Here is a 14,283-nt window from a genome sequence, read left to right as displayed (position 1 = left end):
TCCTTACCACGCCCCCTCCACCCCCCCACCCCCACCCCATCTAAAGCCCATAGATAAGGAGGGGAGGGTTTCTTATCAGTCCCAGCCAGACGCTCTGCCAGGGAGCCAAGGTCTGGGGTCATACAGGGGGAGGCACAGGGAGATAAAGGAGGCACAGGGGGATAACAGGGCACAGGGAGATAAGGGAGGCGCAGGTGAATAAGGGAGGGACAGGGAGATAAGGGAGGCAAAGGGAGATAAGAGAGGCACAGGCAAATAAGGGAGGCACAGGGAACTAACGGGGCACAGGGAGATAAGGGAGGCACAGGCAAATAAGGGAGGCACAGGGAACTAACGGAGGCACAGGGAGATAAGGGAGGCACAGGTAGATAAGGGAGGCACAGGGAGATAAGGGAGGCGCAGGGAGATAAGGGAGGCGCAGGGAGATAAGGGAGGCACAGGGAGATAAGGGAGGCACATGGAGATAAGGGAGGCACAGGGAGATAAGGGAGGCACAGGGAGATAAGGGAGGCGCAGGGAGATAAGGGGGCACAGGGAGATAAGGGAGGCACAGGGAGATAAGAGAGGCACAGGCAAATAAGAGAGGCACAGGGAACTAACGGAGGCACAGGGAGATAAGGGAGGCACAGGGAGATAAGGGAGGCACAGGGAGATAAGGGAGGCACAGGGAGATAAGGGAGGCGCAGGGAGATAAGGGAGGCGCAGGGAGATAAGGGAGGCACAGGGAGATAAGGGAGGTACAGGGAGATAAGGGGGCACAGGGGGATAACGGGGGCACAGGGAGATAACGGGGGCACAGGGAGATAATGGGGGCACAGGGAGATAAGGGAGGCACAGGGGGATAAGGGAGGCGCAGGGGGATAAGGGAGGGACAGGGAGAAAAGGTGCACAGGGAGATAAGGGAGGCAAAGGGAGATAAGAGAGGCACAGGCAAATAAGGGAGGCACAGAGAACTCACAGAGGCACAGGGAGATAAGGGAGGCACAGGGAGATAAGGGAGGCACAGGGGGATAAGGGAGGCACAGGGGGATAAGGGAGGGAGATAAGGGTGCACAGGGAGATAAGGGAGGTGCAGGGAGATAAGGGAGTCACAGGGAGATAACGGAGGCGTAGGGAGATAAGGGGGCACAGGGAGATAACGGGGCACAGGGAGATAACGGGGCGTGTATAAACGGAGAAGTGTATGTAGCGTTCCAAAAGATCCCAGCTAAGCCACACAGTGATACAGGATAATGATTCCATAAGTAATTGTAGGGATATAGTCTGGTAATTTGAGTATTCACAGAGATATTTGAGGTGCAAATATCCCACACATACACTCCCTCCCCCACCTCAGCACACACTCCTCTCCCACTCACAGCTCAGCACTCTCCCACTCCCATTTATACACTCCCCCTCTCCCACACACACTCCCACCTCAGCACACTTCCCCTCTCACCTCACACTCCTCTCCCACTCACACCTCAGCACTCTCCTGCTCACACACTCCCCTTCTCTCCCACTCAAATTTCAACACACCAGCATACTCTCCCTCTTCCACTCACACACACACTCCTCCTCACATATCACCAGCACAGAGCCTGTTTCATACCAGTTTTATTACACTATAAAGAACCACTTGTTTGGGGAGGACGGACGTGTCTCTACAGACTTAGGAAATGTCAGGGGCCAAGCTGGTCACGTGATGTCTCATGTGGGTGGGCAAAGCTGGTCACGTGATGTCTCATTGGGGTGGCGAAGGTGGTCACATGATGTCGTATTGGGGTGGCCAAGTTGGTCACATGATGTCTCATTGGGAGGGCCAAGTTGGTCACATGATGTCTCATTGGGCGGCCGAGGTGGTAACATGATCTCATTTTGGGGCTGAGGTGGTCACATGATGTCTCATTGGGAGGCCGAGGTGGTCACATGATGTCTCATTAGGGGGCCGAGGTGGTCACATGATGTCTCACTGTGGGGCCAAGTTGGTCACATGATGTCTCACTGGCAGGCCAAGCTGGTCACATGATGTCTCATTGGGGGGGAAGGGGTGGTGCAGGTCACATGATGTTTCACTGTGGGGCCAAGTTGGTCACATGATGTTTCACTGGCAGGCCAAGCTGGTCACATGATGTCTCATTGGGGGGGAAGGGGTGGTGCAGGTCACATGATGTCTCACTGTGGGGCCAAGTTGGTCACATGATGTCTCACTGGCAGGCCAAGCTGGTCACATGATGTCTCATTGGGGGGGAAGGGATGGTGCAGGTCACATAATGTCTCACTGGGGGGTTCTGTCTGGTCACATGATGTCTCAGTGGGGAAGTCGTGCCAGTCACATGATGTCTCATTGGGAGGCCAAGCTGGTCACTGTGACGGTAGGGGGTTGCCGGCCTTCATTAATAAAGGTGGAGCCCGGCTGACTGCCCCTGAAACCATATGGAAAGTACTGAGAGTGTCAGTTCTTGGGTCTAATATTGTACCTTGCCGTGTTGCCCTGTAATTATGTTCCCCTTATACTAGGAACCGTGTGTGTGGGGTTAACTGTGTAAGCCCAGTGGGCCAGTTAGTGCATTCTATGCTGTATTCCCTTTGACTCATGGTCCTGTAGCTGCCTTTGCAAGCTTATAAGTGGGTTGCCTTGTATGGGTGGCCCCTTACGAGAAATTGCTGCAAGGCAGAAACTTCTGGAACATGAGGAAAAAGGGGGATATTTGGGGGCAAACAGGGTTAACCTGCATTGCCTGTAAGCAAGGTATTGGGGCTGGGTCTAGGTGGCTTGTATGCTAATTCAGGTTTTAAAATCCCAGCTCGCAGATCCCAGTTTTAGAGTGTCAGCTCTAGGGATCAAATGTTAGTTTTGCTGTGTTTTGAAACTACAAGGCATTTTGTGTTTGTCCTGTGAGGAAAAAACAGTTTGGTGACAAAAGGCAGCCAGATGTAGATTAGCATAGCATAAGACATGCAGATTTGTGGCACATGGTGAGGGGGAAGGGCGGTGAACAGGATATCTGGAGTATATAAAGCCTTTGTTTCACCTAGACACAGTGTAGCCAGGAACACAGGGGGTATGGGGTTAGCCAGGAAAACTGTTTGCTGGATGTCAAACTCATAGATACGATTTCCATTGGCAAATTTTGAATTTCCCCCTCCTATCATTGAATGCACAGCCACAATCCATGCTCTAATTAGCTGCCAGCCCCCTCAGCATATTAGATAGGCATCAAACCCTATATAAGGGAGAGCAGTGTAGCAGATAATGCTCTTTTTTTTGTTGGAGATTTGAAGAGACAAGCTGCTGCTGGCGGGCATCTCAAAGGTGCTTCTGGGTGAAAAGAGCTATAACACCAACACAGCAGCATGGAGAGGCCTTGCCAGCAGGCTGGAACCAACTGGAGCAGACAGGGTAATGGCTTTTGCTGAAGCAGGAGCCCTGCAACTAGGAAATGGCTAGATCTCAACCCCCAGGCCCCAGTAAGTGTGTATATTCTCTGTATTTTGTATTTCTGTGTGTTTCCGAGGTCTTATCCAAATAAACCTCATTTTATTTCACTGCCTTGTTTTGCCTTGTGACCAATCCCTTAAATATAAATGTGTTAAAAGACCTCATCTACCGTGACAGTCATATGTTGTCTCAGTGTGGAGGTTCTGTCTGATCACATGATGTCTCAGTGTGGGGTTTCTGTCTGATCACATGATGTCTCAGTGGGGGAGTGGTGACGGTCACATGATGTCTCAGTGGGGGAATGGTAACGGTCACATGATGTCTCAGTGGGGGAATGGTAACTGTCACATGATGTCTCAGTAGGGGAGTTGTGACGGTCACATGATGTCTCAATGGGGAGGTCGTGCTGATCACATGATGTCTCAGTGGGGAGGTCGTGCTGGTCACATGATGTCTCAGTGGGGAGGTCGTGCTGGTCACATGATGTCTCAGTGGGGAGGTCGTGCTGGTCACATGATGTCTCAGTGGGGAGGTCGTGCTGGTCACATGATGTCTCAGTGGGGAGGTCGTGCTGGTCACATGATGTCTCAGTGGGGAGGTCGTGCTGGTCACATGATGTCTCAGTGGGGAGGTCGTGCTGGTCACATGATGTCTCAGTGGGGAGGTCGTGCTGGTCACATGATGTCTCAGTGGGGAGGTCGTGCTGGTCACATGATGTCTCAGTCCGGCTGGTGGCCTGCCTCCACCCCTGGTGCCCTTGCTCCTCTCTCAGCTTGGTGACCAGGAACATTTTATCCCGAATTTGCTGGCAGGAATAAAGAAGGAAGACTTATTTATTAATTATCCAGAATGACCCCACGGATTAGACCCCTCACTCCACAGACAGTGACAGGCTGCAGTCCCCTCCCCCTGCGCACCACTGCTTACGTTGGACAGGTGATGTTTGAGCTGCTCTATGATGCGTTCTTTCTGCCGGACGCGTAGGATGTAGGAGGTGAGCAGGAGACTGTGAGAGAGAGAGAAGAGAGGGGGTGAGGTTTTCCCTGCACGGACACGCAGGAGGTGAGCAGGAGACTGTGAGGTATTCCCTACACGGACACGCAGGAGGTGAGCAGGAGACATTGAGAGAGAGAGAGGAGCGAGGGGGTGAGATATTCCCCGCACGCATGCACAGGAGGTGAGCAGGAGACAGAGAGAAAGAGGAGTGAAGGGGTGAGATATTCCCCGCACAGACGGTGAGCAGGAGACTATGAGAGAGGAGCGAGGGGGTGAGATATTCCCTGCATGGATGCCCAGGAGGTGAGCAGGAGACAGTGAGAAAGAGAGGAGCGAGGGGGTGAGATATTCCCCACACGCATGCGCAGGAGGTGAGCAGGAGACAGTGAGAAAGAGAGGAGCGAGGGGGTGAGATATTCCCTGCACGCATGCGCAGGAGGTGAGCAGGAGACTATGAGAGAGAGAGGAGCGAGGGGTGAGGTATTCCCTGCACGCATGCGCAGGAGGTGAGCAGGAGACTATGAGAGAGAGAGGAGCGAGGGGGTGAGGTATTCCCTGCACGGACACGCAGGAGGTGAGCAGGAGACATTGAGAGAGAGAGGAGCGAGGGGGTGAAATATTCCCCACACGCATGCGCAGGACACTGTGAGAGAGAGGAGGTGAGGTATTCCCTGCATGGACACACAGGAGGTGAGCAGGAGACTGTGAGATATTCCCCGCACGGACACGCAGGACGTAGGAGGTGAGAAGGAGACAGAGAGAGTGAGGGGGTGAGATATTCCCCGCACAGACGCGCAGGAGGTGAGCAGGAGACTGTGAGAGAGGGGGGGGAGATATTCCCTGCACGGACGGGACGTTATCACCATGCACAGGGGTGTGACAATCACCTCAGGGTGACGAGGAGTGAGTAAGCGCAGGTCTCCGATGTCACATAGCTCAGGACACGTAGGGCGGCTGTGGGCAGTGCTGACCGGGTGCTGTTTTGCATGGCCTCCCACACGGTGCCGTGGTCAGTGAACAGGCCGCAGGCTCGGGACGGACGGACACTGCCGGAAAATACCACTCAGTTTAAACTTATTCACAATAAGCTTTAACCCTTTCGCTGCCAGAGCGGCCTGCAAGGCAATGTAACATAACATGCAGCCAGATTATGCAATATATATATATTGAAGATAATAAATTAGACTGCGCCTGTTATGGTGACTATGAAATTGTGGTCTCCCAAATGTATATATGTATGTATATATGTATGTCACTTATGTCACGTACTGCACACCTGTGAGCATGTGACCTGTATATGGGACAAGAGTTAATACACACAGCTATCTTGCCGATTCATTCTTCAACTCGCAAGGTCCCTCAAATGATCAATATCTCCCCTCAATCCGTCCCAGTATACCATGTCAGGAACAGCGCACTTGTGAGCGCATGACTTAGATATGCAATCAGGGTTAATACACACAGCCAAGTCGCTGCCTCACCTTTCTCCGGCGCAAGGTACTTCAAATGAGTTAATATGTATCCTTACGCCATTACAGTATATATATTATATACTGTACATATATTTATCCGCTGCCACCACAAAAGGTCTTATTAAAAGATGTACAGAGCCTGTGGTCTCTGATTATTAAGAAAAACGATGAACTTAAACACAAAAAAATCTGTTGTAGCAAAATGTGTCCGAAAATGTAATTTTCTCTCTACAAAGCGTGCAACTGTTCTTTCTATCAGAGACCAAAGCATCACTTCTTAACGTCTCGCTTTAATATTCAAAAATACAGTGTTTAGATTACAGAAAAAAGATTATTACAAGAGCATACCGTTATAATAAATGCAGAACAGTTTCTTAAACTAACAGGATACACATAAGCAGAAATCACTCTACAGTACGTTAGCAGAGGTCATAGGTCCTGCCCCAGAGAGGTCACTGGCGTAGGAAGATGAGAACTCACGTGTTTGATCCCAAAATGCACCTCTGTTGAATTCTGATTTCATAACTTCCAGGTCAAGACTTATAAACTATTCTTCTCTCATTGAAAATAACATAAGCCCACTGTAACAGGGGCTTATCCCTGTTTAAATAAAGTTGCCTCATATATCTAAATCCAGGAGGGAGCTGGTTATTTGCAACCACTCAATTAACCAGTCTCCACTTGGCTAATCAGAGCTCTAGAAAAGCCTCCTGTGAGAAACTGACAGAGAGATTCCTTAGCACACAACGGTGCTGATACAGGAGATGTCTAGAGCACAAAGGTGTAACGTGTGCTCACCACAAACGAGACGGGGTGTACATAACCACCGCGAGACCAGTTCCGGATTGCAGAGTCAGGGCCGTGAAGCCAGGTCAGGGTAGGAGAGTTCGGGTAAGTCGTGGTTCTTGCCATTGTCAAGGGTTGGAGAGAGGAGAGTAGTCGTAATCCGTAGTCGAGGAGAGAGTGGGAGTCCAGAAGCGAGAAGACCTGGTACGAGCAGGGGTCACAACGAAAGGTCAGGCAAGGCACAGTAACAGCAACGAACAGCAAGCACGGGTACACTGACAAGAGTTTATGCTCAGCCAGTTTGTGGAAGGACTGGCTCAGTACTTAAAGGGCAGAAAGCCAATGGTAAAGGCAGCACACAGCTGCAAGGTAATGAAAGGGAACCGCCCCTCAGACATATTCAGTCCACTGATAGGCAGGGGCGGGGGGAAGTGCAGGTGAGAATTAATTGGACAGCATTAACCCCTTGTATACTTCTGGAAATGCGGCGCCGCCGTGTATTGGATATAGGAGCGTCCGTTGCGTCACGGAAGGCGGTGCCTAGGTCCGGTGTTGGCAGGAGTATTGTGGCGCTCACGCGCAGTGTACATGCTAAGGGCGTCACCCAATGCGTCATGGGGGCGGGGCCGAGGTCCAATCCTCACAGTACCCCCCCCTTCAGATGTGACCACCGAGTGACCCAGGGATGGTCTGGAAGGTTACTTAAGGTGAAAGGCCTGGCTAAGCCTTGAGGCGTGTACTTGTTCCAGGGGAATCCATTCTCATTCCTCAGGACCAAAGCCTTTCCAATGTACCAAGTACTGGAGTCTTCCCTTTGAGATTCTGGAAATCGAGGATAGCCTGGACTTCAAATTCTTGCTGCCCTCCTACTAGGATAGGTTGAGGAGGTGAAGTAGGGGCAGGTGAGTGGGGATCCTGAATGAAAGGTTTCAACAGGGACATGTGAAACACTAAAGGGATCTTCATAAACGCTGGCAGATTCAAACGATAGGCCACTGGATTGATCTTTTCAGAGACGACGAAAGATCCAATGAACCTCGGTACCAATTTGGGAGAGGGCACCTTCAGGCGGATGTTCTTAGTCGACACCCAGATGTTTTGTCCTGTTGTGTAAGTGCCTTTCTAAGGTTGCCTTGAATTTTCTCCCAGGAGTCCTGGAGGTATTGAATCCTGTTTTCAGCAGCGGGAACCCCAGATGTGGAAACTGTGGCGGGAAGAGCTGAAGGGTGGAAACCATAGTTGGTGAAGAAGGGCGATTCTTGAGTGGATTCATTACGCAAATTGTTATGTGAGAATTCTGCCCATGGCAGGAGATCCATCCAATTGTCCTGAGCATACGAAATGAAACAGCGAATGAACTGCTCGAGGGATTGATTGGCCGTTCAGTTTGGCCATTGGTTTGAGGATGATATCCAGAAGAAAAGTGAAGGGAAATGCCTAGTTGTTGGTACAAGGCCCTCCAGAATTTGGAAATGAACTGGGAACCTTGGTGAGAAACAATGACTTGGGGTGTTCCATGAAGCCGAAAGATCTCCCTGATGAACACTTCAGACAGTCTGGGAGTGCTGGGTAGACCCTTGAGCGGGATAACGTGCGCCTGCTTGGAGAAGCGGTCGACCACCATTAGGATAGTATCCATCCCCTTAGAGCTAGGCAGCTCCACGATGAAGTCCATCGAAAGGTAAGTCCAAGGACGTTCCGGGATCGGGAGAGGTTAAAGAAGACCCGAAGGTCTATTGTGAGGCCTTTTATTCTGAGCGCAAGTGACACATGCAGAGACAAAGTTCTTGATGTCCTTGCTCATACATGGCCACCAGAAGGTCCACTCCAAAAGGTCGATCGTCCTCCTCGTACCTGGATGACCAGCTGTTTTGGATGCGTGACCCTTTGCATTACTCTCCTGTGAAAGGTAGGTGGCGTGAATAGGCGTCCATCTGGGACATTGAGGCCCTCTGGGACAAGGACTTGAGCCTTTGCGATGTCCAGTAAAGCGTCAAAGGTGTTGGCTGAAAGTATATAAGCCGGGGGGAGTATAGACTACCGACAATCCTCCGTCTTATCCTCCACCAGGAATTGTCGGGAAAGAGCGTCTGCCTTTATATTCTTAGAGCCAGGCAGGTACGATATGACGAAGTTAAATCGAGAGAAAAACAAGGACCAACGTGCCTGTCGTGACCCCAAGCGACGCGCACCTTCAATATATAACAGATTTTTATGATCAATCAGGATAGTGACGGGACTCTCTGTACCTTCAAGTAGATGTCTCCATTCTTCTGTTGGCTCAATAAATGAGTTTAATTATCTGAAATCCGTTGTGCTCTGTGCTCCTTCTACCCCACCTCCACTCTTCTAAGGCCATCTTAATGGCCAGAAGTTCACGATTTCCCACGTCGTAATTCTGTTCAGCAGTAGAATTATTTTTTTAGAATAAAAGGCACAAGGATTAAGTCTGGCTTGAGGGTTCTTTCTCTGTGACAATACCGCTCCGGCTCCCACATCAGAGGCGTCCACCTCGAGCGTGAAGGGCAGTCCTGAGTGCACAAGGATAGGTGCTGAGACAAAGGCTTTCTTTAACTTTTCAAATGCCCCAATAGCTTAAGGAGGCCAGAGTGCTGGATTGGCTCCTTTTTGGGTCAAAGCCGTGATCGGCGCTACCACCGAGGAGAAATTCTGGATAAATTTCCGATAATAGTTTGTGAACCCCAGAAACCTTTGTACGGCTTTGAGAGACCGGGGGCAAGGCTAGTCTACCACCGCTTTGACTTTAGCAGGGTCCATAGCGGGTCCCGTATCAGAAATGATGTATCCCAAAAAGGAAGTCGTGGTCTGGTGGAATTGGCATTTTTCCAGCTTGGCAAAAAGGTGATTCTCTCGCAATGTTTGAAGAAACTACTTCACGTGTCCCGAATGCTCCTATACAGTTTTAGAAAAGATCATGATGTCATCCAAGTAAACAATTATGTGTTGATCGAGAAACACCCTAACGATCTCATTCACGAAGTCCTGAAACACTGCGGGTGCGTTGCAGAGGCCGAAAGGCATTACCAGGTACACAAGTGACCATCCCGAGTGTTAAAGGTCGTCTTCCACTCAACTCCTTGACGAATTCTCACTAAGTTGTACGCTCCTCGCAGATCCAACCTGGTAAAGATGGTGGCGCCCCGTAGTCTATCGAATAACTCTGAAATTAGCAGCAGTGGGTAGCGATTCTTAATCGTTATCTTGTTGAGTCTGCGGTAGTCGATGCAGGGCCTAAGTGAGCCATCCTTTTTCATTACAAAGATAAACCCCGCACCTGGGGGTGACGAGGATTTACGGATGAAGCCCCTCGGAAGGTTCTCTTGGATATACTCCTTCATGTAAAACATCACGGCCTTGGTTTCAGGAGGAGACAGCGGATAAGAGCCTCCTCTTGGTGGGATGGCACCAGGCAAAAGATCGATGGGACAATCATAGGATCGATGAGGTGGGAGTTCCTCGGCTTGGGCCTTGTCAAAGATGTCCCGAAATCTATATCTATAAGACTGAAATAATGTTTGTGTGTGTATTTCTTCCCCCTGTGTGATTGGCCCTGTGTGTATTTCTTCCCACTGTGTGATTGGCCCACAGACGCCCCCCCTCCCCCTCTAGGAGAACAATTTTGCTACTCAACGCTACCCACACTCCTCGGCGCCGCCGGCCTCACCGCCTGACCTCTCCCCCCACACCCACCCCCCGGTCACAGCACAAACAGCCGCACCACCCTCTCTTGCCTCCTTCCCTCCCTCACCTCAGGCCCGCCGCTGCAGCCACATCCTCCCACCTCCTCACGGGAGCCGTCGCCCCACCCTCCCACCTCCCTTCACCGCAGGGGTGCCGCCGCTGCTCCCTTCACCTTACACCCTACAACATTCACACTCACTTACCCTCCCCCTCCCTTGCGCCACCACTGCACCCTCCTACCGCCTCACGGAAAGTCAGGGGCGACGCCAATCACTATTACCTCGGCCAGCTGCTAAGCCTGCCTGCCAGCCCCAACGCACGGAGGGGGGGAGGGGGGGAACGCACGAGAAAAGAGAGAGTGGGGGAGAGAGGGGAAGTGGGACACAGAGGGGAATGGGGACAGAGACACAGAGAGGGGGGAGCGGAGAAAGAGGGGTGGAACAGAGAGAGAGAGGGGGGAGTGGAGAAAGAGACAGGGGGTGCGGAGAAAGAGACAGGGGGAGCGGAGAGAAAGACGGGGAGCGGAGAAAGAGAGGGGGGGAGCGGAGATAGAGACAGGGGGAGCGGAGAGGAGAAAGAGACGGGGAGCGAAGAAAGAGAGGGGGGAGCGGAGAAAGAGAGGGGGAAGCGGAGAGAGAGACAGGGGGAGCGGAGAGAGAGACAGGGGAAGCGGAGAGAGAGGGGGGAGCGGAGAAAGACAGGGGGAGCGGAGTAAGACAGGTGGAGCGGAGAGAGGGGGGAGCGGAGAAAGAGACAGAGGGAGTGGAGAGAGGGGGAGTGGAGAGAGAGGGGAGCGGGGAAAGAGACAGGGGGAGTGGAGAGAGAGGGGGGAGAAGAAAAAGAGACAGGGGGAGGTGAGAAAGAGGCTGAGATGATTCTGGCCAGATGTGTGGAAAGGCTCCAGGCCCTGTACTCCTTGCTTTGTGTTATTTTTGGGGAGTTTCTGGACGTTTTCCCCTGTTTTTTAGCGGCACAAACTCCATGATTCAGCGGAGCTGAGCTGATGTGCGGCTGTTCTGCTCAATGTCCTGGCCACGCTCCCAGGATGCACTGTTTTTAAGTAAACCCCTTGCCTGCTTTATTCAATGTAACATCGCCGGAAGAAGAGATCAGGGTATCTCGAAAGCTCGCACAAATAAAAGCATTTTGTTAGCCACAGAACGGTATCTTCTATTCATTATATATATATATTTATTTTAAGTTTACTGTACGTATTGTATGTTTCCATACAACGGTTCAGCTTTACAGGGTTGCTAAGCAACAACCGGAATGCACCTCAAGGAGAGGAACACGAAGAGGAGACAGAGAGAGACAGCAAGGAGGGGAGGAAACAGAGAGACAGCAAGGAGAAGAGGTATTCTGGAGGCCAGGGTCATGTGTAAGATGATTAGCCCAGATAGTTTCAACTCGGCCCTCTTTTCAAAACACAACAAGTTCTGTATCTTTTCTTCACTTTATTGAGGGAAAGCCGGGTAAAAGACAGGCACTTGTGAAGAGATGTTGGTGTTTAGATAATGCCTCTCTGTGGGTGCTTGGTAGTTAAGGGCAGGTGAAAAGGGTAATCCTGCCACTAGAGCAGTTACAGGGTACTCACTCATCCAGGTGGTGATGGTGGAAAAGGAAGGCCCAATGTATGCTGGGTAGCAAGATAGCCTGGGGACAGACCATCTGTGGGCAGAGCAGAGGGGGAGAAAGCAGACTAGCCCAATTGGGAGAAAGGCTGGGGCTGCTATAGCAACTCACAGAAATGTCTGAGGGAGCTACAACATGTAGCAATAATGTTGCATCTCTGATACAGCAAGCTGCTGGGATAGGGGAAATAGCACTGTGTCTGTCACACGGGCACTGTGTGTGTGCACAGAGCAAAACACATGCAGCTGGAACTGAGAAACTGACGGGCAGAACTGCAAGGAAAGGGGGGGGGTGAAACAGAAGTGCAGTTCTTGTTCCATGACAAGAGGAGACAGAGAGAGACACGGCAAGGAGAGGAGGAGACAGAGATACAGCAAGGAGAGGAGGAGACAGAGATACAGCAAGGAGAGGAGGAGACAGAGATACAGCAAGGAGAGGAGGAGACAGAAAGACACGGCAAGGAGATGAGGAGACATAGATACAGCAAGGATAGGAGGAGATAGATGGATGACAAGGAGGGAATGGAGAGCAGTGTGCACATGGGGCAGGAGGAAGTGCAAAGAGAGGGGAGGAGAGACAGCAAGGTGAGTAGGACACAGATGAAATGAGTAGGAGAGGGGGGAGTGTAGTGTGCACAAAGAGAAGCAGACACAGGAAGGCAGGAAGTGCAAAGAGAGCGGAGGAGACAGTGCAAAGAGGAGCAAGGCAAGATGAAGGAGAGAAAGGCTGTGGCCACGCTGCCGCGACACGCTTATACTTGGCGCGCTCACTGTAATGTTTTCAAATGAGCATGGCCACGCTGACGCTTCGTGCACGTACGCTCGCCAATGCTCAGCGCTTGGGGAGACATGGAAAACTGATTTCCAAGCGCTCAGAAGGGTCACATGACCCAAAATTACGTCACGATAGTTCCTTCAATAACACGCCCCAATACAGCCAATTACACGCCCCCACCTTTAAACACCACGCTCCCCCCCCCCCCGCTCGCAAATTGGAGGACAGCCCAGCGCTCATGCTTAGAGAGTTGGTGACATCACCGCTCTCAAGCATGAGCGCACCTTATTGCAGCATGGCCGCAGCCTATGGTGGGGAAGAGGAGACAAGAGACAGCAAGGCATTATAAGGAGGGGTGAAAACAAAGAGTCATGTTTAATTAATAACCTCCCTCCCCCTCATTAATAAAAATCAGCGTATGTTACACCGGGGTTGTCGGTCTCTGTCTCTCTCTCTAATCAATCGTAAGAGAGGGTGAGTATTGCACTCATAAATGCCATTTAATATCTGTTGTTTGTGAGTTTAATCACTGTTGTTTGTAACCTTTTATTAATACTGTTCTAATATGTAACAACATGCCTTGCAGCCCCTCCTGGAATCACGGGGTTATTAAACTAACAGATCAGGTGGAAGTTGATACATTGTTACACATAACTGATATTTCTCCTATGTATGTATATCTCTATTTATATAGCACCCACAGTGTACTGTACTCAGTGCTTTACAACAGTGACAATACATTACAGTACAGGGAATTATATTACTATAAGTGCAACAAACTCACCTTCCTCCCCGCTCTCTAACCTCCCTCCCCCTCACTCCCTGCTCTCTCACCTCTTTCTCCCTTCATCTCCGCTCCCTCACCTAACTCCCCACTCTCTTACGTCTCTTTCTCCCTTCACCCCCACTCTCTCACCTCCGCCCTCACACTCCCTTCACTCCCCGCTCTCTCACCTCATGCCCCGCTCTACCCTCACCCCGCTTTCTCATCTCTCTGTCCCCTCCCTCTGCTCTCTGATCTCTCTTTCCCCTTAACTCTGCGCGCACTCTCTGATCGCGCACTCTCCCCGCCCACACACTCTCTTTGGCTTGTTTTATAGGTGGTGCGCTCACGCATGCGCGCGGGTGCTAATGCTCGTTCACGTGAATCACACTGTTTGTGTGTACAAGTCTGTGCTGTGCTATGAGCGACAGGTGTCCAACAATTCTGGCAATTCCCCTTCAGTACTGCAGTGTTCTATTTGGTGTATAGTCTTTGTATGCTGTAATACCTTTTATTATACCAACATGACAATGATTGTCCTGTGAAGAAGGGATTTCTGGTTTTTGTTATGGACAACATGACATAGGAATAATTTTTGTGTTGGCTTTTTATATAGTGTATCACATCATATATTCAGTGTGACTATTTCATTAGTGTTTTTGTTTCAATTATGAAGCATGTTCTCTTGCAAAACTTGAGTTTTATCAGCATCTTTCTGCTCGGATATGCTTTTTCTA

General features: G+C 50.8%; 1 protein-coding gene across 1 annotated transcript in view; it reads right to left on the bottom strand.

Annotated features, from left to right (window-relative positions):
* Positions 1–1,561: 1,561 nt before the first annotated feature.
* TMC8 (transmembrane channel like 8) overlaps positions 1,562–14,283 on the bottom strand; it is a 55,907-nt gene continuing 43,185 nt past the window's right edge. Inside the window, 3 exon segments of the mRNA XM_075580004.1 lie at positions 1,562–4,226; positions 4,349–4,427; positions 5,305–5,463. Coding sequence (XP_075436119.1) covers positions 3,645–4,226; positions 4,349–4,427; positions 5,305–5,463 — 820 coding nt within the window. The 3' untranslated portion in view covers positions 1,562–3,644.

The sequence above is a fragment of the Ascaphus truei genome, chromosome 22 (assembly GCF_040206685.1).
Source record: "Ascaphus truei isolate aAscTru1 chromosome 22, aAscTru1.hap1, whole genome shotgun sequence".
Lineage (NCBI taxonomy): Eukaryota > Metazoa > Chordata > Amphibia > Anura > Ascaphidae > Ascaphus > Ascaphus truei.
The sequence above is the reverse complement of the archived record's forward strand: the minus strand, read 5'-3'. Positions and strand labels throughout refer to the sequence as shown.